This window comes from Corvus kubaryi, unplaced genomic scaffold (genome assembly GCF_017639235.1).
Source record: "Corvus kubaryi isolate FWS band 111438036 unplaced genomic scaffold, C.kubaryi_AGA036_p1.0 37260, whole genome shotgun sequence".
Taxonomy (NCBI): Eukaryota; Metazoa; Chordata; class Aves; order Passeriformes; family Corvidae; genus Corvus; species Corvus kubaryi.
In genome coordinates this window covers 7,058,431-7,080,736 of record NW_024581077.1, presented here as the reverse complement: position 1 = coordinate 7,080,736, position 22,306 = coordinate 7,058,431, and the positions used below count along the sequence as shown (strand labels likewise).

Below are 22,306 nucleotides of genomic sequence, written 5' to 3'. Positions count from 1 at the left end.
CCTTGTTCCAGGTAACGAGGTACCCTTCTGCTCCATTTGTTCTGAAGTAACCTTTTTTCCATTTGCGTCTGAATTTTCTTGAAAACTGTGAAGTATGGATTTTTGTTTTTAGAGGTGCTGCAATACCTTAGGGTTATATGAACATAGCTTGGTAGGTTTTGCTTTTCTTTAGGATGCATCTTCGCAAGTAGGACTCCTGAAAAATAGCTGCTTGAATTAGGGGTGTGACTCAGACAGGACCTGCTCACTCTTGTTCTTTGTTCTACGATGTGAAATGCTTCTGGGATTTTCTGCTGAATAAAAAATACAGAAATAGGGGTTTTTCTGGTATCTTCATAGCCTCATAAATTGTATATTTCATTGGGATATTTGCAAATTAGATTTCAGTTTTATATATATTTAACTGATGGTATGTGAAAATGTGTCATTTATCTTACACAAGCCTTTTTTAACGGATTAGTTAATTTTCCCAAATCGTATGGCATTTAATTCCCATAACATAACCTCTATTCTCAAAATTATGATTTGTGGTTAAGCTAAAAAGCTGAATCTGCATCCCTTCTCTTGAGAGATGCACCATTTCCTTTTGTTTCATTTAAACTTTGCAGGATTTCATTGCACTTTTGCTTAGGTCAGCACAGTTTGGAAAAGAAAAACCAAATCCAAATCAGTATGCAAGAGCTGGGCTATTGGCTTTTAGTGCTTTCTCTCGTGTCTGCAAGGCGTGTAATTTCTTTGCATGGGGTAGAATGTAGGATGAGTCCTGGAAAGGTTTGGATTGGAAGGGACCTTCAAGACCATCTAGTTCTAAGCCCCTTGCCATGGACAGGGACCCCTTCCACTAGACCAGGGATGGAGAGCAGTGGTGTCCTGGCAAGTAGCTTTCTGATGAAAACTGTTGGACCGGTCTCTAATGAGTGAATGTAATTTTGTTGGATTTAGTTAAAGCGCATAGTACCCAATTCTAAATCTCTCCTTTGTGTTTCTGTCCTCCAGGGAACACAGTGAGTAACCTGATTTTCATTCTACCTCCAATCTATGGTGCAATTCAGACCTATAAAGATGGCCTTGAAAAACGGTATTTAGCTGCCTATTTGTGTCTTACAGGTATGTGTAAAACTTAATTTGCCCTTTCATTATAAAGAGAGCTCAGATATGCAATGAAAACTATATCTAGATATTAATAAACCAAGTCGTTAAATCTGAGTACAGTGTGTGTGAAAAGTAGACCTCAGTTTGCTATACTTCTTAATGTTTGCAGAAAATTTGTATTTGTTGCAGGGACATGAAATTAGCATTCAACTAAATAACTCTATCAGATTTTAAAGTGATCCTTTTCTGGCTTTGGGTCCTGCTCAGTGCATCTTAGTTTGCTCTGTACTTTTCTAATGATTTACAGAAGGTGTCTTGTGTGTTCTACTTATAAACTGTTTCACACTACATTAATGTTTTTGTGGCATTTGTATGGAAGAGTAATATAGGAAGTGGCCAAGATGTAGAGGGAACTGGAAAGGCATTCTTTCATGGCTTTGAATTTGTTTTCAGTTCCTCTTTGGCATGTATCATGCAACAGCCTAACTGCCATCATATCTGGGAAGTTTTGCAAGAATGGAGCAACATGATATTCATGTTTGTATCAACTCAAGGGAAGTCTGTCCATTCTAAAATAACAAAATTCAGAAAAGAACCAACTTCCTTTGAAATGTTAGTGTGACTAGAAGTCTTGTGTGACTAGAAGTCTTGCTCCTTATGAGAAAAGATGTTTGAAGATTGTTTAGATTTGGCAGTTGGGTGTCAAAACTAGATTTCATTGAATTTCTGTGTTTCATGGGATTTCTGTGTTTGCTATAGCTCTTACCTATGGAGATTTTTCCCAGTCTTTGGAGTGGTAAGGGATTGGTAAATGTTACTTTTAAGATTGGCATATTATGTATTTAGGCAGACATTGTTGAAAAACACATATCCATATGCTAAATATATCCTTCATGCCAGTTAAACTGTAACATATACAAGGTGCAACTTCACAAGTTTTCAGTTATATCAGCTTTGCTCATCTATGTGAAAGACAGGCAGCAGCAATGCACTGCTTTGCACGTTGTCTGAACACTTTCTAATTAGCCACTTGTAGGCTTTCTGTGGTTTCAAGTAATTATTAATTTTTGTCTCAGTATGAAACAGAGAGAATTCTTAAAGGTCAAGGTTTACTTTTAAAAAGACGTGGTAGGAAATGGTGTGTAAATGTTTGCTGAAGTTGACTTTGGGTGTTCTTGAATCAAAGTGTCCTATACTGCCACTCTTTTTAAACTATGAAAAGAAACCCCTTAAATTAAAGCTCAGTTTGAGACTGTTTTCGCCATGATTTATGGCTACCTCTGTCAGTGACACATTATGATAGACAAAGCGTGCCACTATCTGACCAGAATGTCAGGCTGTCACACACAATGGGCATTTCTCATGTCCCTTTTAATGTTTGAAATATTTTTTTTTAAAAAAGTTATCTGTCTTTGATCACAGTAAATACCTTAGACTTCAGTTTTTCTTCTTTGTGGTGTTGCTGAAGGGGTGTTCAGCCTGCATTTAAACAGCAGTGCTGGAAGGCAGTCCTGAGTTCCATCCAGGCCCTGCTCATCTGTGACTGAGTTGGCTTTGATTCCTGTCTGAAGTGATAAATGCTTGCATGGCTTGAATTTTATCTCATATGTTGGAACCTAACATTAAAGGTTTCTTCCAAAAGCATTTCCCTTCTGCTTTGTGTCTGCTTCAGTATTCATAACCCTGTTTTACAGCAGCTGAAAGATGTAAAGGAATGTAGAAGACTTTATAGCTTCTCAGTGAAAAACAGGAACAGGATGATTTGGAATCAAAAACCTCTTAACATTTGCTCTACTACAGAATAAAAGCAGTGAATGAGAACATAAGAAGAATTTTAAATATGGTTGAAATGTGCCAGGAACATTGGCATTCTTTCTGTGCATGTGACTGAACAAGAAGCATATTGAAGTGGAGATAGAGTAAGTGTACAGAAAATTCTTTTTTAAGAAAGTACCAGACAGAATTCTTTCCATTGCATGAATTTTATTTAGTAATAGGTTTCACGCTATTTATTTAATTTGTAACAAACAAGTGTAGACTTCATCTGTGAAAAGATAGTGAGTGTAACACGAAGTTGTGATTTCTCTTGAGGCAGCATGCTTCATTAAAGACCACGTAGCAGAGCCTCTAACTGAGGGTTGTTTTGTCAAAGTAGAAATTAACAATTCTGCTGTGAAGATGGAGGTGGAAGGGAGGGCACTTTAGTTAGGTTTTAACAATTTTGAATAGTTACTGAGATTTTACAAGATACTAAAAGACAGCTGTCAAAGCCAATGTTAAAATTAAATCTGTTAGCATTTGAGAACATAAGAGGTGTTGTTTCTAGACATTATTTTGATCCAAATCAGCTGTTTCTTTTGCATGCTTCCAGACATTTAACTGATTGTCAGTTCCTTTGTGTTCTACCATGCCATGTTCAGTGCTTGAGTTTTATACCCACAATTTCTTTGGTTGACAATTACTTCCTTTTTGAAGCAAATGCATTTTGAATTATGGAAGCACTGTTTGTTTCACATACATGCAAAGATCTTGGCAGGACAAGAAGGGGTATTTCTAAATAATTGTTCAAATAAATTTCTTGCTCATACTGATGCCAAGAATGAGTTACACTTTTCAACAAGGCCTTTGAGATACAGCACGCTGTTCTCAGCCCTTTTTTCTGCTGCCTTTCAACATAAAGTGCATGTTCTCAATTAACTCAGTGGGAATTGGATATTATTTTTAAGCTGTAGAGAACCATTTAATCAATGTGTAAATTATGAAGAATAATCTTAAGCCATTATTTCAGTATGTTGCATCACCTGAAGTAGGTGGAACATCAGACTGTTAGTACCTCAAGGAATAAGCAGTTGGTTTTGAGTAGTTCCTTATGATGCTGGGGTATTGTATCAGGTTCTACCAGATGCCAGTTCCTCATGCATCCTGGGGAACTGTGATTCTGAAAGGGCTCATATTCTAGAAGGGTCTTGATTTTTAAAAAATTGTGTGTGTGTGTATATATATATATATATATACACACATATATAAAGTGTAACTTCTGAACCTAAGGAAATAAGAAAGCACTCAATGGAGTAATGTTTGGTAGATACTTCACTTGATATTTGGAAGGATTGTTCCGATTTGTATTTCTTTGGCCTGTTTAATAGGGCTGAGTCATTCAAGCAGTGCCAAAGTGGAGGGAAAAAAAAAGTACAAAATTTTTTCTAAATTAGGCATAGCCATAGGAACTCTTAAGCAACTTACTAAACTTAATTTCCAGTGAAACCATGTGTCAGTGAAAACAGTTCAGTCAAAGTTAATTCCCTTACTCTTACCTAACACCTGTAGAGGAGCTCCCAGGGCTGTGTCAATGTTGGTAAATCAGCTGTGGTTGGGAACATTCCTGAGTGCTGAAGCCAAGCAGCATGGAACAGCTCATGTCTGTTCGTCTTAGCCTCCAAAACAAGGTGACCGCATACAAATTCCCTGCTGAGCGCGGGCCCCAGGCTCTTCCGGCTGCTAGGCTGTGCCTGGAAGCTGCTTGGGGAAAGTGCTCATTGGAACAGGCCAGATTCATACCACAGACTGTTCTAACAACTCACTAGTGCAGACACTTGTATTGCAGTGTCTGGGAATAGTACCAGCCAAGCTGGAGTTTAACTGTAGAGCTGTAGCTCTGGAGTAACCAGGGTGTCTCCTGTCTCTTATGCTGTGGAGGGAAAGCATTACAACACAAAATAAGCCATTAAAAATAGTTAATTTAATTCTACTTTTTCATCTTGTTTCTTTCTTTAACTTTTAATGATGCAATATGTTGTTGTTTAATTTAGTTCTATCACTGTAAAAAAAAAAATGGAACTCAGCTCCAAATTTGAACACTTAAACATATGTGTCTAGCTGTGCAGAGGGTTCTGTCTGCCAGTGCCGTCAGTAAAGCCAGGAGAATCATTTGACTTTTTCTAAAATACCTGTTTGGCCAGCTGAATTACTCTTAATAATGACATTCTCTTAGTGGAAGCTTTGACGCCTATTTCATGTGTAGATACCTAAATAAAGGTGTTTGCATCTGGAGCATCCTTCCTTCAGGATATTTTCAAACAGTGCCTGTACAGTTACTATTTCTGCAAAATCCTAATAAACTGCTTTTTCTGTGAAGGATTTAGGCTCATAATGATACTTTTCATTGCTGATGGATAGTTACATCAAACTGAGTTATCACTGATTGTGATGCTTCTGATGCTTCCTAAACTATTGAAAAAAATCCCTCTAGGATTCACATCCTGAAGGTTTATAGAGTTCATCTATAGAGCTGGATCTTTTGTATAATATTAGATTATTTCTAGCCATAGGTAGAAATGTCTCATTATTTCTAGCCATAGGTATTGCCCTTAAGTTTTTTGACAGTACATGTATGAAGTAAAGTTTGTAGATGTATTGGTTTTACATCATCTTAACACCACTGTTTTATCCACTGGCAGTAACCACACAGGGTGTTTGCTGCAGGACAGAAAAAGACCCTGTTGGTCTACATGTAGCAGCAACCCTGACTTTGCAATTCTGGTCTTGTGAAGTGCCAGTCTGATCTCATAATATTGTGATTTAATGTGTGTTCCGTGCTTAGTACATAATTTATATATATCCCCTGTAACTTGGGAGGTTCATTGATGTAAAAATGTCAAATGACTTGTGGTATTTATGAAAAGTGAGTTACAGTAGTTAGAGAGGAAATGGTACTTACTGCTTCAGATGGTGTTAAAACTTCCCAATCAATATGCAGCTTTTAGTGAGTTCATCTTCTTTGCAAAAGGAAACACCTAAAATATGAACTGTAACCCCTGCTTAGAAGATAAGGAGCAAATTTATTGTTCAGTGTGTCAGTGGCTGTACGGGAAAGTTGCTTCTCTTTAAAACTTGTGTCATTGCAGTGATCATGATCACTCTTATTTTGAAAAGTACAAAGCTGGCAGAATGTATCATTGCAGATGGTTTTTGTGAAGTAAATATTTTTTAGAAATGTCTGGAACCTGAACCATATGATCTGTCCTGTAAGCTTTTCTTCTTCCAGGTATCTATTTTAGATAGATAGATACTATAGATAAAACATTGTTCTGCAATGCATAGCAAAATTTCATAATCAGAGAAACTCCAATGTGATTATTACACAGAAGAAAAGAGGGGGTTTATTCATTTTAACCATAGAAATTAACTGCAGTCATAGGATTAATGACTTGAAACCCTAATATCTGCAGCATTCTTCATTTTTTTCAAAGCCTGGAGAGGAAAAACTAATCTAGAAATAATTGCTTCTCATCATATAGGAGGAAGGGAAGGAGTTCAGTTGCTGATTGTTGAGATTTATTAACCCAAATAACATTAACAAAGGCAAACAAAGAAGAAAACCCCAAAACCATATTTTGTTAATTTAAAATCTGTTTAAATTTCTTATGCAATGATTTTGCCCATACTTGAAAATTATATTTGTTACAAATTGTAAGAGTTTGTATTCTGTGACAGCCAGGATAATGAATGACGCTGTTTTAATGATGATCTTAATGAGTTTTTTTTCTCCAGAATGAACAGTTGTTGTCATATATTCTGTATACATAGAAAAATGGCTATGAGAATTTCCCATTAGAATCTCAATGAAGGCAAAAGCAGTTGTTGCTTATTGTTTGGAAAGATTGATTTTTCAGAGGCAAACCAATGTAATTAGAGTTTACAGAAGTGCATGTGGTTGTTTATTTTCTGGTAGGGAGCTGTGCTTAATTGTCCCAGAGAATTAACGACAGTGAAGTGTTTGGTAATACATTTTGAAATGTCGCTGTATTACAGTTTTGCGTTTCAGTAAAGTTACATGCTTAGGTATTTAATTTCACTGGGTAAGAGTAATAATCACAGTTCTAATTAATAACATCTAAGGAAGCATCTCCAGACGTGTCTCGACTGTCTTGGGAATCATTTACAGAGTGCACAGAGATAGAGTTCTTGTTTATGCATCAGTGAAACTTGACTGGTGTGTGTAGACAAGGTGATGCTCCTGCCGTAAAACATGGTAGCACTAGTCAGTGATCAAGGCTTGAGTGCAAATTACTTGGCTTTCTCTGAAACTGGAGTCTGAGGTAAAACATAATTTCTTGAAGGAAGACAAGACATCACATTACTGTACTTGTTCTTGCAAAATAAAACTGAGCTGGTGCTTAATGAGAGTGTTTTACTGATAATATTTCAAAGTAATGAATGATGCATTAAATACTATACTAGCTTTGCTCTAAACAGTGAAATCTAACTTCCAAGAAGCATTATTCATGCCTGACTGAAAAAACTGTGTATAGGCAAAGCATACGTCTAATAAAGTAATTTCAGAAGTAAATTCAAAATGTGTAAAGAGAGTATTTCAAATAAATACAAATCATTTCTTAAAAGCTCATCTTTCTGTGTAGAAGGCCCAGATACGGTGATCTCATTTCATTAAACGAGTCCATACTATGTGGGGTTGGTTTATGTACCTTGAATTTCTAGTTCTGAGTTGTAATAGCAATTCACTTCTGCTTTTGAATCACAGAGTAGTCTCAGTTAGAAGGGAGCCACAAGAATCATCAAGTCTGGCTCCTAAATGAATGGCCCCTGTGGGGATCAAACCCAAGCCCTTGGTGTTATTAGCCTCATGTTTTATGGAGACAAAGCTTTGGTGAAATACATGTTTTAAAACTGGGCAATAAGCAGAAACATTGAGAGGCTTCCAGGAGTACTAGTTACTTGAATGATGCTTTGCCTTATAGAAGGACTGGAACAGAGAAATCTTAATTTACTTAAAATTTTAAAAAATAAAAAGAAAAAGGTAAATTGATCTATAATATTCCGTTCATTCTGGGCTCCCTCTGCTCCTCTCCTCTTTGAGATTACACCCAGTTCATAGGACACGGTATTGAGAGGAGATAGAGAGGACACTCACACCCAAAGCCCCGTAAATTCAGGGATTTCATTGGTGACTAATATAAAAAGTAGAAGGCTGTGGAAAATTGGGGGTATGTCCCTGCAGTGGAATGCTGATATTCTAATTTCTTTTTCACTGCTAAGCATGCATTTCATGCATTTAAGTTAATGTACCTGAAAATTTTACGTGTGTACTATTATGTTGATGATAGTTTTGATTTGTTTTCAGCTGTAGGATTGGGATCTTGGTGCTTCCACATGACCCTGAAGTATGAAATGCAGGTGAGTACTGATAAGTAGCTGTGAGTCATTTTCTGTGTGTATCTCGCTGTACAGTCATACTGCCATTTCTTGGCTAGATGGAACTTGTATAAAATGAGTTAATCTACCTTAAGTATCATTGTACATGACTCCTGCTCTCAACAAGGCAGTAATGCAGGTCTTGTTTCAATAGGTATTTTCCCCTGATTATGTACGAAATATATACTTACATCTAAAGTAAGAGCTATAATCAATTGCTTATGTTGGTAGAGGAAACTTTATCCTTTGGGAAATCATGTAATCTTTTACACGAGATGTTATTTTAAAATTCCCACAGCTTTGGCACAATAGCAAGCAGTATAAATGAGTTACTGCTATTTATTGTAACTTTTCTCATCTTTATGTTTCTGTATATCTAGCTGTAGCATTAGTACTGAAATCAGTATCTTCTGAGTAGCAGTAGTTGCATCATCTTCTCTCTTATTTTTGAGTAGACAGCATTCTATGACAAGTCCCAGGGCACAGGGATTGTCCTGGTATTTCCTGTTTTCTAAAGGGACACTGGAAGTCTTGTCCTGTCGTCCTCTTTTAGGTCTGCAAAGATGAAGGAAGTGCATCTTTGAATTAAAGTCAGGGTGAAGTGGGATTCTGTTCAAAATTAAGAAACCTGCATTTAAAAGTCTGTGCTGGAAGTCTGTGTTCCCACCACAGTCAATGGAAATACAGTTAAATCAGTGGAGTGGAGAGGGGCAGTTGGCTGGGCTGAATCATTCTCCAGACATTGCCATTGGCAATCCTTGCTCAAAAAAGATTCATTTGTCTAAACAGAGATGTTTAGTGTTATTTTCGACCGTGTGGGTGTTCTCTCAAGCCTCTAGCTTCCATCCCACACAGGTGCAGGTTTCTTAGACTCCTGTTACATCTGCCAGTCTTGGATGGGTGTATTGGAGGTGATAGAGCATCTCAGGTAGCATTAGGCAACTATGCTGTGGCAGCTAAATTAAGTCCTGCGTTTCTGCTGATCACAATGGGACCTACCTATTGCTGACTGATTGATGTTTGCCTCCATAATGCTCTGGTTTGTATCTCTCTGCCATGTGGTGGCACTGTCAGCTTCCAGAGAGCACACCGTTGTCACCGTGTAAGAATATTTGGTGCTTTTCTTGGCATGAAAAAGGTGGTTTGTAGAGCCATTTCACTACTCTTTCCCAAATTAGGGTGCCATTTACCTGTATTCACTTCTGTGGTGAAACTGCCTTGAATTTCCACCTTTTTCATATGTCTTCCCTCAGCTGCTTGTTTGTACTGTGGTATTGCAAATCCTCTTTCTCACACTGATGCAGATGTGAGCGAGGGTACCCTGAAACCATGATCATTAAAATTATCCAGACTTTAAACTTTTTATGAAGGGGGAGGTTGTGGGTTTTTGTTTGTTTTGTTTGGGGGGGGGGGGGGGGCTGTTTTTTGGGTTTGGTTGGGGTTATTTTTTTTGGTTGTTGTTGGCAGTTTTGTGTGTATGTGTGTGTGTAAAGGCTTTACTTTAATCCAAGTCACTTTGCTGCTACTTGCCCAATAGTTCTGGTGTTGCATCAGAACAACTAAGGGGCCTATGAACTGTGGTAAATAAAGTGGGGACAGAAGCAGATGAGAGGGAAGCAGGATCTTGCATCATCCTGTCGACTGATGTAAAAGGCTTTGTGTGAGGCAGAGAAAGTAAGTTTATTTTGGCAGCCAAGTGAAATCCACAAGTAGTCCATAATTATTCCAATTGCTTGCTTGCTGATCACCATGGAGAAAGCAGTTCAACCAGTAAATAAACTTTTCTCATTCACTTTATCTCTTGTAATGGTTAAAAATCAGCACTGATAGCTGTTCAAGGAGACTTTTTTTTTTACATTTGTTTTGTGGTCTTAGTACTGTAAATGATCAATTCAGTTTGCTTAATTAAGAAAAACATGAAAGATTCTGTTCTTGAAAGCAGTTTTTCAGAATACTTCTGAAGAGATCACCTCTTTTTCTCGTATTTTTATGGGAATCTGCTTGATTGTGCATTCCTCAAGAGTCCAGAAGACTCATTTGGCCAGTGAAATCAGCTCCCTGAGTTCCCTTCTTTCCATGGTTCTTCATTGTCCAGGCATGCCTTTAACAGTACTTCTAGAAGCATTACTTCCTTTGGGTACAAAAGTCATTGTCTTCTGCATGCAAATTCTAGCTAAGATCTTTCGAGAGGCTCTTTGTTGCTACTGTAATGTCCCTGAGATGCTGCCAGCATATGAACTTGAGTGTAATCACCTGTCCAAATTTTAAAAATTTTCCTGTATTGTATTTCTTGTTTTTCCCCTGCCTTTTTCTTTCATGAGGTGTTAAATGACTCACACTCTTTAACATCCATGTGAATTAATCATGTAGCTTAACTCCTATCAGACTTGGAAAAGCACATCACTGAACTTATAAAATACTATTACTATAAAGCTGAATTCAGCTATTGCTTCTATTTTGTGCCCTCTAAGACACAACAGCAAAGATAAACTGATGTGATGGCAAAGTGCCACCTAACATGCCGGTTAGCTTCAGCTGCTATCAGTGTTCCTGATACTGTCTTTGTGCTGCCTATTGTGGTCCCTGACCCTGCAATGAACAGGTCCTGGGATTTACACCTCACACTGCCAGGTTGGTTGTGGGCTGGCTCAGCATCGACCTGCCTCCCCATGGGTCAGACCAGTCTGATCACCTCACTGGAGAGAAGCAGAGACAGTGTGGGGGAAGAAGCAATGCCTGCCCTATCAGTGGCAGCTGGTCAGCAGAGCTGTTTAGCACTACTGTGAAACATTTCCTGAACCTTCTATGACCAAAATAACAACAAGCTGGTACTTCACACTCAGGATAATACATCTCTCTCCTTCTGTAAAGAATTAGATCCTTTTTTTTTTTTTTTCTTCAATAGGAAATTTCAAAGCTACAATGCAGTTTTTGACTGTGCCGTTAAAAAATTACCCCAAATCGAGCAGAATCAGGCTGGCTGTATAAAAGGGTTTAAATAAGCTGCTTACTGCTCTTAACAAGTCTCATTGTTCAGAATAGCATGGTTATGAACTTGTTAGGTACCCTATAGCAGTAGTAGGAAAGCCATTTCTTTACAGGCATGGCCATCAAGAACTTGGAGTGATAATGGAAAAAGGTCAAAATCTTTTTTGCATCTAGTTCTTGTTTTTCTTAGAAGTCAAGCTCTAAAAGTTCTAAAAGCCCTAACTATTAATGTTTGCTTAACATATTGGAAATCAGAGGCTGTGGATGTTCATTGATCCGTTTGTATGCTTTTTCATTTCCATGATTTTCAGTCCTTCTTAAGAGAAGGTAAGTTTAACTGTATATTTATAAGCAGAAATTCATGAAAGTTCTTTGATGAGAAGTTTTACAAGAAAATGATGCTGTGATTCTCTTTCCTTCTAATGATAAATGGCAATTTTGAGTGTACCTGCTATTGAGAAATCAACTCTCTTATGATTACAATTTTAATTCCATTCTATTAAGGTGGCAAGTTCCTGAAGAAATAACTGTTTTAGCTGTAACACACCAGCCTTCTCCCAAAGTATAAAAATTATTTAAGACAATAAAACATTATATGCAGCTGTAATTTCTGGGGGGAAAAAAATCAACAAAACAGCCCGCAAGAACTCCACATCAAACAAACAAAAATCCCTGTCTCTGAATTAAAACAATGTAAAAAATTTCTAAAATTAGGAAGTAAACATGCAAGCATATTGCCCATCCTAATAGGCTAAAATTGTATCTTATGCTATGGAAAAATTATGTTTTGGTTTTTCTGTCAAGTCAGAAGATGCTACTGACTGTAAGGCTGTAGATGGGATGGTCTTCTTCAGCCTGGATTTACAGAACTAATTCTTACAAATATTTTAAGAGGTATGAGCAGCAAAAATGTCAAGGTTCTTTGAAGGCATGGGGTTTTATGAAGCCTAATCTTCAAAAGATTCAGAGTAATAAGCTTTTCAATGCAGTAGCTTTTGGTAGCTGAACAGGGTGTGAGAGTACAGTCAAGAAGATGGATATCCAAATGACTTGAAAACTCCTGTTTACTTAAGACTTACCTCTCCTTAATTAACTTAGACAAGCTTGTGAGTTAAAAGTAGCTTTCATGTTTTGATGTCTTTGCTTTTTATAGCTGTTGGATGAACTGCCAATGATATACAGTTGTTGTGTGTTTGTCTACTGCCTGTAAGTATTTGTTAATTTTTTTTCTTGAATATTTATGAAATGTTAACTTCTGAAATGTAGAATCTCTGAAGCCAAATTTAGTGCATATAGAGAGAAAGCTTCTACTCCTTTCAGTGAGATCTGGTTTTATACAGCATTATGATGTTAGAGTACCAGGCTGGCTTTAGTCCTAGTTTTTGCTAATTTTGATACATTTTACCAGTTTGGTTTTTTTTAATAGGGAAAAAACCCCACTCATTAAAGACTTAGTGTAGTATACAAGCAGAACTCAGTGCTACTTATATAAAAACAGCAGCCATAATAAAATCAACTTCAGTAATGCCTACAAAATTAGCAACATTATAATTTTTTGGAACTGGATTTCTATGATGTAGTCTGGCTTCAAATGCAAATTTCAGGTTTCTGGCTAAACCTGCTTTTCACTCATCTGGAAAATTAAAGGGAAAAGATTTTATGAAGAGTCGAATGCGTATTTTGGGGAGAGTGTCTTGGAACATGCGTGACAGCTTAATGCGATGCCAGGATGTTTTCTCCCATTTAATTTTGGGAGCAGTGTAGCATTTGACAACTGTAACGATACCCAAAGTTGGCTTTTTCTTGGCTGTTGCTGCAAGGTCTGGATTTAACATGACTTGTTGTGTCACTTGGCAAATCCAAATGATAAATCAACTTGTTGCAGACAAAAAGAGGGGAAAAAAAAGTCTTTTTGCTTTTGAACTTATCAAATATTCAGCTGTTGAAAATTGTGCTGTCTTGGTGAAGATTACTCGTAGCTTGCAATGGAGATGGAATGCTGTAGGACTAAACCCCTATCTGTGGAAATTGCCCTCAGTATGTGACTCATACATTAGTGTGATTTGTACAAATTCGGGACCAGAATCATAATGCCTCTTTTAACAGAAATATTTCTATTGTAGCTCCCTATCTCCTTGCAATTGCCTTTGCATTTATTTTGTCTGATTTGAATGTGACTGGAAGAAAGGATGAGAAGTGGCTATAAAAATCTATCTGATTTTTTTTTGTGCAATGGTTACTCTATTATCTTCAAAAGCACTGAAGTCTGTTACTGCATTTATAGCTCTAATAAGATTCTGTGTATGTATGTCTGGTAGCAATTAAAATGTTCAAAAAAATGAGCTAATATGTAGTTTAGGAGGCCTTTAATAGTTGTTTTGGTTTGCTTGAGGGTAGGTTGCAGGTGGTTGTGCACAGGACATTCCCTTATACATCATTCAGTCCTGCTGATTCTCAAGCTATGTAATTACTTTACCAAGCCATTTTGCAATGTAGCACATTGTGCTGCCTTTAGACTTTTTGTTTCCCAGATGTGTTTGTATTTTATTTCCTTTTATCCATTCATGATGGTGTCTGTTTCTCAAAGTTTATAAACAAAGGAACTAGACAGATGTAACTTGGAATTATATAGACAACTTCCTCCAGCCCTGATGATAATGGGCTTCTCAAAATTCATTTTTGTTGGGTTTTTTTGGACCTTTTTTCTGGTGGAGATACAGTATGGGATGTGTGTGTATTTCCATCACAGCTGAGACTGAGGTGTAGCATAGAGATTGTGAAGGTAATTTTAATTGGTTGTTTTACATACTGGGAGCAGTCAGGTGGTTTTACCTTCCACTTCTACCAGTACCCAATCTAGCAAATTTACTGCACTGCAGCTGTAGTGAAACCATAAACAATCTACATTCTTAACAGATCTGAGTTCACTGTTTTGTAAGGCAGTCCTTTTCCTACCCTGCCATTTGCCAGTAATGTTTTTTGACAGCTGTGTTGCATTTGAAACCAATTTCTAATTTGCCATCCATTATCACCCTGTGAGCACCTTCTGAAAACACTTCTGCTTCACAGACTCTTTTCTAAGAGTGGGTTACTTCTTGGCATATGCTTGAGCTTATCGGTGTTGGGGGTTTTTTTTGCCTTAGATGGTTTTTTTAAAAACATTTATTGGTAAAAGTATGAGTTTTTCTCCTAAAATAATGCATCTTTATTGGAGGAGTTAGAACTTCTTGAGGGGCCTAAAACTAATTTAGATCAATTTTCTCACAATTTTTTTAATAATATGCCTTGGAAATTGCATCCATTATATGGTAAGTGATGAATGTTATCTCTCTCCTTTATCCTCTCTTCCAGGTACGAATGTTTCAAGTACAAGAATACAGTCAATTATCCACTGCTTTTCTTATTAATAACATACAGCGTCGTAGTCAGCATAGTAAGTAACTTTTTCTAATATGGCATTTTCACCCTTAGGTTGGCAGTTTTTCTGACGGTGGAGAAATGTTATAGAGGCAATACTAAGTCTCTGTCACTTCCAGTCAAGAAAGACAAATTATTCTTTTGTTGAGGAAATTATGTTGCTGGCCAGAGAAACCTGAAACCTTTCTATCTAAACTCCTGTATAGAATAAATGAAGAAGAAAAGTAATAATCCAGTTGCTAGAATAGTAAAGTGAGAAAAACAGTCGCCATTGACTTGCTATGAGACCTTGGATGAGCTGTATTCCTCACCTTCTCTCACTTTACTTCATCTATAGAAATAGAATCATCCTGTTTGACTACAAAAAAGTGAACTGTGATACCCAGTCCAGGATGCAGACTGGTGTTTTAAAACAGGCAGAATAAGAAGAGAACTTAACTGTTAGTTAAAATGCTTCTAATTTTTTTGTGTCACAGCTAACTTGACTCCCTGTGTTAATGGAGTGTTCTTCCTTTATGAATAAATTTAGTTTTGTGCTGGCTGTCAACTACAGATGGAATTTGCTTTGTAATTTTTATTGATAACCATTTCTTAAAAAATTAAAGTATTATTTTAAGTCATCTTCAGCTGCGAAAATCCTTGCCTCTTTTGTTTCTCCTAAAATTTGTTACACTTGTAGCACATAATGTCTAATGTCTAGTGCCCTTCCCTCTTCAAGAACATAAATTAACTGTTTTAATGGAAGGACTGGAAGAACTAGTAGCTTTTTGTGAAATGAATTGAAATGTTAAATTATTGTCAAAAGCATTAATAATAGCAAATCAAAGTTGAGTATGTTTTCTTTTTTGCAATGCGTACCAAGAACATCTGGTAACTTCAGCATCTTAATTGTTTTTGTATGTATTCAACTCTATCAAATTAGAAGTCTTATGTTAGATGTTAATGTTTCTATTTGTGCTTCTAAGTTTAAAATAATTCCACAGTTAAAACCTCAGGATTTGCCAGAGGAAAATTCAAATATTTAATCAACTTTAAACATGCATGAGTAGGCACTCATGGTTTGATTCTAGCAGAACAAGACTTGGCAATATTTAGATGAATAATGTTATGATGGTTCTGTTGCAAATTATTTCTCTTTTTTAATCTTTCCAGGTTTACCTAAATTTGAAAGAGCCTGTATTCCATCAGGTAAATCTTGCTCTGTTGGAACAGCAAATTTTGGTTTTTAACTATGCTTTTTTAGTGGAAAGCGTTACAGTATTTTACTGCTGGAAGAAAGACGGAAGGGAAGCACAATTTGCCTTTTGCTTTTTCTTCAAGCAGTATTGGTGCCTGTCGTGTCACCATCCTCTTAGTGACCTGAAAAACTAGAATGCTTCAATGTGTGTTGTGTTTTAGCTTTTGACCTAATATTTCCCATGGTTTTCATCAGTGGCAGTTGTAATGAGGTGACCCTAAGGTGTGTGAGACAGGAAGAGGTAAATGAGTCTTTTTCTGCCATTTTCCATTAGCAGCTGCTTTGAAACTATGACCTTACATCATAAGATGGCTTGATTGACTTACCATGTTCTCTCTGCTTTAACACATTAGTTTATTGGGTTTTTTTAACTACTCAGCTTTATTTTGTGGAAATTCAAGGTGAATTTAAGCACAGAATACCCTCTAGGGTTAGGTAGCAGGCTGCTTTGCACAGGCTTAAAGGCATATTTAGTACAGGTTCCTTTTGTAGCAGCCCAGGACTATTAATGTGCATCCCCTGCCTGTGGGGATAGGACTTGTACCACTTACCTCTTCACAGGAGGTTAGAAATGATGCTCATTTCTGTATGCCATGGGTAGTTTTCCCTCATTTATGATTTTTTGATTAGGGATAACAGCTGAAAAATTGCCAAGCAAAAAGCACTGAGCTCCTTGCAGGACAGAGCTTTAAAGCCTTAATTTCTGAAATTGGTAGTGCCACTGCTTGTCAAAATGTGCCTGCTGCATCAGCAGTTGTAAAAGTGATACGTGACTCCTGTTGGTGGATTAGTGAAGCTCTGATCAAGAGAATAAATTTTCAGCCGCTCCAAATAATCTCCCCTAGGAACATGAATTGTTGCCCTACCTGTAGATAAAAGCGAAATTTGCAGGGTGGGTTTTTTTGGTAATATTAAGTAAATCCTTTCTTTTTTTTCCCCCTACTTACATTTCCAGCAGAAATATACTGGCTGGGATGAAAGTGACAATTTCTGGTGCTTTTACTGAGCTGGTCATAACCAGTTTTGAATGAAGTGACTTATATTAGTTTTGTTAACAACAGTGGCAAAATTTACTATTTATAAAATGAACTCTTATCTCTTTAATCAGTTATTTACCTGAGCTACATTTATTGGAATAAATACATCACAGCTTCATTATAGTGCAGTTTGATGCATTGGCATAGGTATTGCCCCATGTCACAGAAACTATAAGACAATAGATATTGTCTTATAGACTTCTTGGAAAAGAGGGAAATAGGGAAACTTTAACTGTTACCCCAGACCTTTATTTTTTTGCATCTGCTTTCTCTTAGGTTCAGAATATGAATTCCCTGTTATAATTTATACATGAGGAATCAATGTAGAAAATATTTGGATCCATAAAAGTGCTGGACTTCTTACAACAATTCTTTGCAAATTGATTTTTATGGAGAACATACAGTTATGGCCAAATTCCAAATGTTTGAGTACTGTACTCATTTTTTCACAGTCTTTGCCAAATACATTGTAAATCCTTAGGAAATATTTCCCTTACTGCACAGCTAAGCAAGGTTATTTTCTTAATACTTCTGCATTATTTTAGAGTGCATTTAAAAAAAAAAGTTGAATCATTTCTGTAAGCATTTTCAAACTGAATGGGTCACTTAGACTTGAAGTAAAATTAAATATGTTCATGCAGTCGTAGTTTAAATCACAATCTTTGTAACTAGATTAGAAAGCAGTATCAGGAGATAAAGCAGCATTTGATTCCTCTAGGTGTTTGTCTGTGATTATTAAAAGTTGTCAGCAAAAAGAGGAATAACTACAAGGATAACTTTTTATTGTTCATTGTTTCAGTATGGGTTGTGGGTTTTTTCCTCTGGAAGGAGACCAGTGAAAATGGAGAAAGGATCCTATTATATTTAGCAGCTAGGATCCAAGTCTCATTTTTCCCGAAATTACTTTCTACTTCTCTTCCCAATATAGGCTCAAATTGCTGGCTGCCAGCAGGGCACGAAGGTGATTTCAGTTTGTTATTCATGGCACAGTGGCAACAGAGACCAACTTCTTTTTCTGCCTCCCTATATTAAAGGAGATCTTTAAGGGTTTTAGTGCTTCAACCATAGGAGGGATGAGATGCACGTTTTGGGCAGTTGGAGGCAGCACATCATTAGAAGGAAAAACCAATTCTTGCTTAACAACTCATCTAGTATTTTTTGCTACCTCATCGATTAAAAGAAATATATTAATGGCCTTTACAGGCATATAGTATCTTGTTTATGTTCAAATTTATTAGTGTTAATTTTCAAGGTGCTAAACAACCCTACATCCCAGCTGTTCGGTTGTTTTTAAGCCAGCATCATTGTCACAGAAAACAGCTGGGCCTCTCCTCTCTTTTCCATCTGGCACACAAATTTATTTTCTGATGTGAATTTGATTGGCGATCTCAACAGGTTAAAACTCTCCTCGGAATTAATTTTAAATCAGATTAGTTGTTCATCCGTTTACCACATGTATATTTGTGCTTATACAAGGAAAGGGGCAGGGGAAGACTGACTGCTTGTGTGGAGTGATCCACAGACATACAGAGACAGCCCTGGAAGTAGAAGTTACTCTGAAGTCACACTTTTCAACTCAAGTCTTACAAGTAGCCTTCTTCCTAATATAATGAGGCCTAGGAAGCTGTCACGTACAAAGCAATGTGTTCCATCCTGGTTTGTCTGCTTGCTCCATACCATATCTGATCACTTGTAGTGATCAAAAACCTCATTCAGATAATGGGCCAATTTATGTGAATGGTCAAATAGAACTGAAAACCTATTTTATTTGCATAGTCATCTGCTGTGGGAGTTTGAAGCAAATTTTAGCAAACAAATAATTAAAAGTTTAATGAAAATTAGATCAAATAGCTGTTTCTTCTACATTAGGAAATGTGATGTAAAAAATAGGCATTCTAAAATGTTGTTGTGGTGTCCCATGAGAAACCAAGCAAGCTGGAAAAGCAATCAGTCGGAGAATTGTAAGGGAGTGGGTAGTAGGGTAAGGGTGTAGGGTAAGGGAGTGACTGGTGAAAAATTACTAAAGGAGATTATGAAAAGCCTGAATTTTCTTGGAATCAGTAGTGGGACCGTTTTGTTTGGTTGGTTTTCTTTTTAACAACCTGTAGAAGGAAAAAGAAAAGTGTGCTGGTAGTATTTGTGATGATACAAAATTCAGAGGCCTCAGTGAGTACTGGGGAGGAAATGAAGAGATAACTGGGAGACCTTGAGGACTAAGATGACGACTGATTCAAAATGGAAGAGATGCACTGATGGGCAAATACAGATTATTCTTGTTCTAAACTGCTCACAGTTCACCAAAGGGAGGGGAAGGAGTGCCTGGATGTGTTTGCTGATCACAGCATAACAACATGACCACAGATTTTTTTTTTTTTTAATTTTTTTTTTTTGCATAGAAGTAAAATACAAGTATTGGATTTACCTACTAAGGGGACTTTGAGTAAGTGGGAGAAAGCAAGCATGGCAGGAAAAGGTATTTCATTTGCCATAATTTTTTTTTTTTCTATATGGGTGTTCTAAATACACAAGTGCAAAGAAGGAAGTGAAATCGCAATGAAATCTGTGTATAGAGTACATAAGGGAGCCTGAAACTGCATGAAGAACATGTTATGTAGAGCACAACCTGTTCAGACTTGCAGGATTCACCGTTTTGGGGAATCTGCGTGGACCCACTCGATGTCTTACAGCTAGCTCTCCAAAATCTCTCCTGCTGCTAAGGCAACAGTTAGTTGTAAGCTTGTGGTTATATATTATGCCTTTTAGTGGAATGTGTTCTTACTTTCTGTATGTTCAGATTCCTCAGTATTCTGTTCAAAATGTTTTCAGGTGTGTCTTCATCACAGAGATTTTTCTGTTCTGTCATTGTCCTGCTGATGAGCACTTACGAAGCAGACTTGAGTGACATTTCACCCTTCCACAGCTCATTTGGGGACGTCTTCCCAAGCGAGTACAGCTTTCATTCTGGCTGGTGCTTCTTACCTGCACAGTAGCTTAGGGAATGAGGAAGGCTATTCTGACTCTCCAAAGGTTCAGCTCTACAAGTCATTGGAGGGGCAGCTTGGCTTTCTGTGGCAGACAGTGTTGCAGAAGCAGTGACTTGTGTGTCACTTTGCCATCACGTATGTGCATCTAAACAGGACCAAACCCAGTGAATCTGAGTGAGTTCATTCAGGAGCTGTCAAGGCAGCCCATGGTACTACACAGTTGTAATCGTGCCGAGTTACTTGGTGCTTCAGTGTCATCTTGGGGATTGTCCTTCCTTTTCCTCTCAGCTCAGATTTCTTCTCCAGAAATGCAAAAACATGTAGAACTCTGTTTTCTTTGTTGCAAATTGCAAATACAGTTTCCACATTCAAGTACTTAAGGTCTGTATCTTTGATAGCTGGTTGGGGTTAAGTTAAGCAGGTTGCCACGAGCCCAAAATCTCTCTGTGCAGTTCCCAACAGCTCTACTAATATTTGCAGCTGATAAATTGATTTTATTAGCCAAGGATGAGTAGAAAGCAAGGAGCAGAGGAAACAGAGAAGTGGAAATAGCAAGCTATTGCTGCGTTCTGTACTACAAGGGTAGATGAAGAATCAGTTTTGTATGCTCCCCCTCTGAATGTGGAGTACCAGCCTTGCTGCTGACCCTTCATAAGTGATTCTAAGTATGATTTGCTTAATTGCTTCCACATCAAAAATGCTGCCAGACATTGAGCCCTGAAGTGCTTATTTCCCATTTGTGAATTAGAAGGACATTCTTCGTATTTGGCCTTCTTAGAAGGTAATCCACTGTGTATTCATCAGACTTTGGGTTTTTCCCTCAATTGCAAAGATACCTTCAAAGCTGAAATATGCACAGCTTTATTTGCATCTGAAACAGCAAAGAGGGAATGGTCTAGTGGTAACAGAAGTTTGAGATTCTGATGTTTCCATTTGTTTCAATTGCAGTCCAAGGATGTTCTCTGGCTTACAATTTAATGGAAGCTTGAGACAAAATAGCAGAAAACTTGCTTGGGTTCTCATCTGTCACTTAAGTGATGTGTTAGTTAAAGAAAAGAAGGACAAAGGGGGCTAAAAGAATGGAAAACTTTGAGTTAACTTGAATAAGGCAGATTTTTCTTTTTTTATATATTACTGTACTTTGTCCTTCTTGGGGTGGATGGGTAATACCTAGCAAAGTTTTACCGTTATGAAAGTAGTAAAGCCATGGGTTGTAAAGGAGATAAAGTAAGCACTGCTCCCTGACATCTGAACTAAGTTGTGCAGCTTGGTGTGTAGCCCTCTAGTAAGACACAGCTGAGGGAGAGATGTGAAGCTACAGTCTGTATATCACAGCAACACCTCCTGGGTGCTCACCTTCAGGGAGGAGGATTAGAGCATGCAGAGCAGAACAGTTTGTTGTTCCAGTCTTTCACAGGCTTTTAAACACAAATGTGTTTTACTGCTAACAACCTGTTTGGGTGGGGAAGCAGAAAAGGCAAGAAATTGAAGTGTCAGCTCTGGGCATATTTTTCTTCAGTCACTGCAAGGTTCTTTTTATTTTTTTTTTCCTTCCTCCCTCCATTAAGACTGTCCTCTTCTGCAAGCCATTAACTCACTAGGAAATACCAAGCTGGAAACTTTGCAAAGAAAGCTTTTTGTAGCTTTTGCTTTTTCCTGCTTTTAGCAACTGCTGAAAAAGGTAGCATTTACCTGGGCTTTGGGCTGCTGTAAGATCTGTTTCTCTAGGCATAGTCTGACACTATTTAACTCCTTGTACAACGAATCCAAAAGCAATTTGGGTACAAGCTTAAGGGTGGCCACAACCCCTAACGTGTATGAGAGAAATTGCTCTTAATGGATAGGTTTTTCCCATATCTCTGCTGCAAAGGAGTATTTTAGCAATGAAAATTTTAAGAAGGAGGAGATCAGCAAAGAAAGAGATATCAGCAAATCAAACTGTAATTTGGATTCTAGAGGAGCCTTTCTATGACTACCTTCCTCTGTACCATCCCTCTCTTAGAATAAATTGCTGGATTTGATTAGAAAAGTGAAACGGGCTGTTTTAAATGAAGCTGATAATGTATTTATGTGGGTGGGGTCTTTTTAGGCAAAATGGCAACAATGAAGAATTGTACCAGCGTGCAGCACCTAGCACACCTGAGCACTCACCTTCCTACCCTTAGCTTGGGACTGATAAGCACTTGATACTCAGGCTGTGTCTAGCAGGTTTTGGTGGTTTTCTTTTTTTCCTGGTTTATGTGGTGTACCCCAACAAGGGGACTGGAAGTAACTAACAGCTTTGTATAAATTACAAGCCAGAACCAATTAGCCTTTCAAATAGTTTTGCTTTGTTTAGC

General features: G+C 37.5%; 1 protein-coding gene across 1 annotated transcript in view; it reads left to right on the top strand.

Annotated features, from left to right (window-relative positions):
- Window positions 1-22,306, top strand: part of ACER3 (alkaline ceramidase 3) — a 58,907-nt gene that overhangs the window by 20,775 nt on the left and 15,826 nt on the right. Inside the window, exons 2-6 of the mRNA XM_042024220.1 lie at window positions 997-1,107; window positions 8,234-8,286; window positions 12,446-12,498; window positions 14,644-14,725; window positions 15,862-15,897. Of these exons, the coding sequence (XP_041880154.1) occupies window positions 997-1,107; window positions 8,234-8,286; window positions 12,446-12,498; window positions 14,644-14,725; window positions 15,862-15,897 (335 nt within the window). The remainder of the gene's footprint in view (window positions 1-996; window positions 1,108-8,233; window positions 8,287-12,445; window positions 12,499-14,643; window positions 14,726-15,861; window positions 15,898-22,306) is intronic.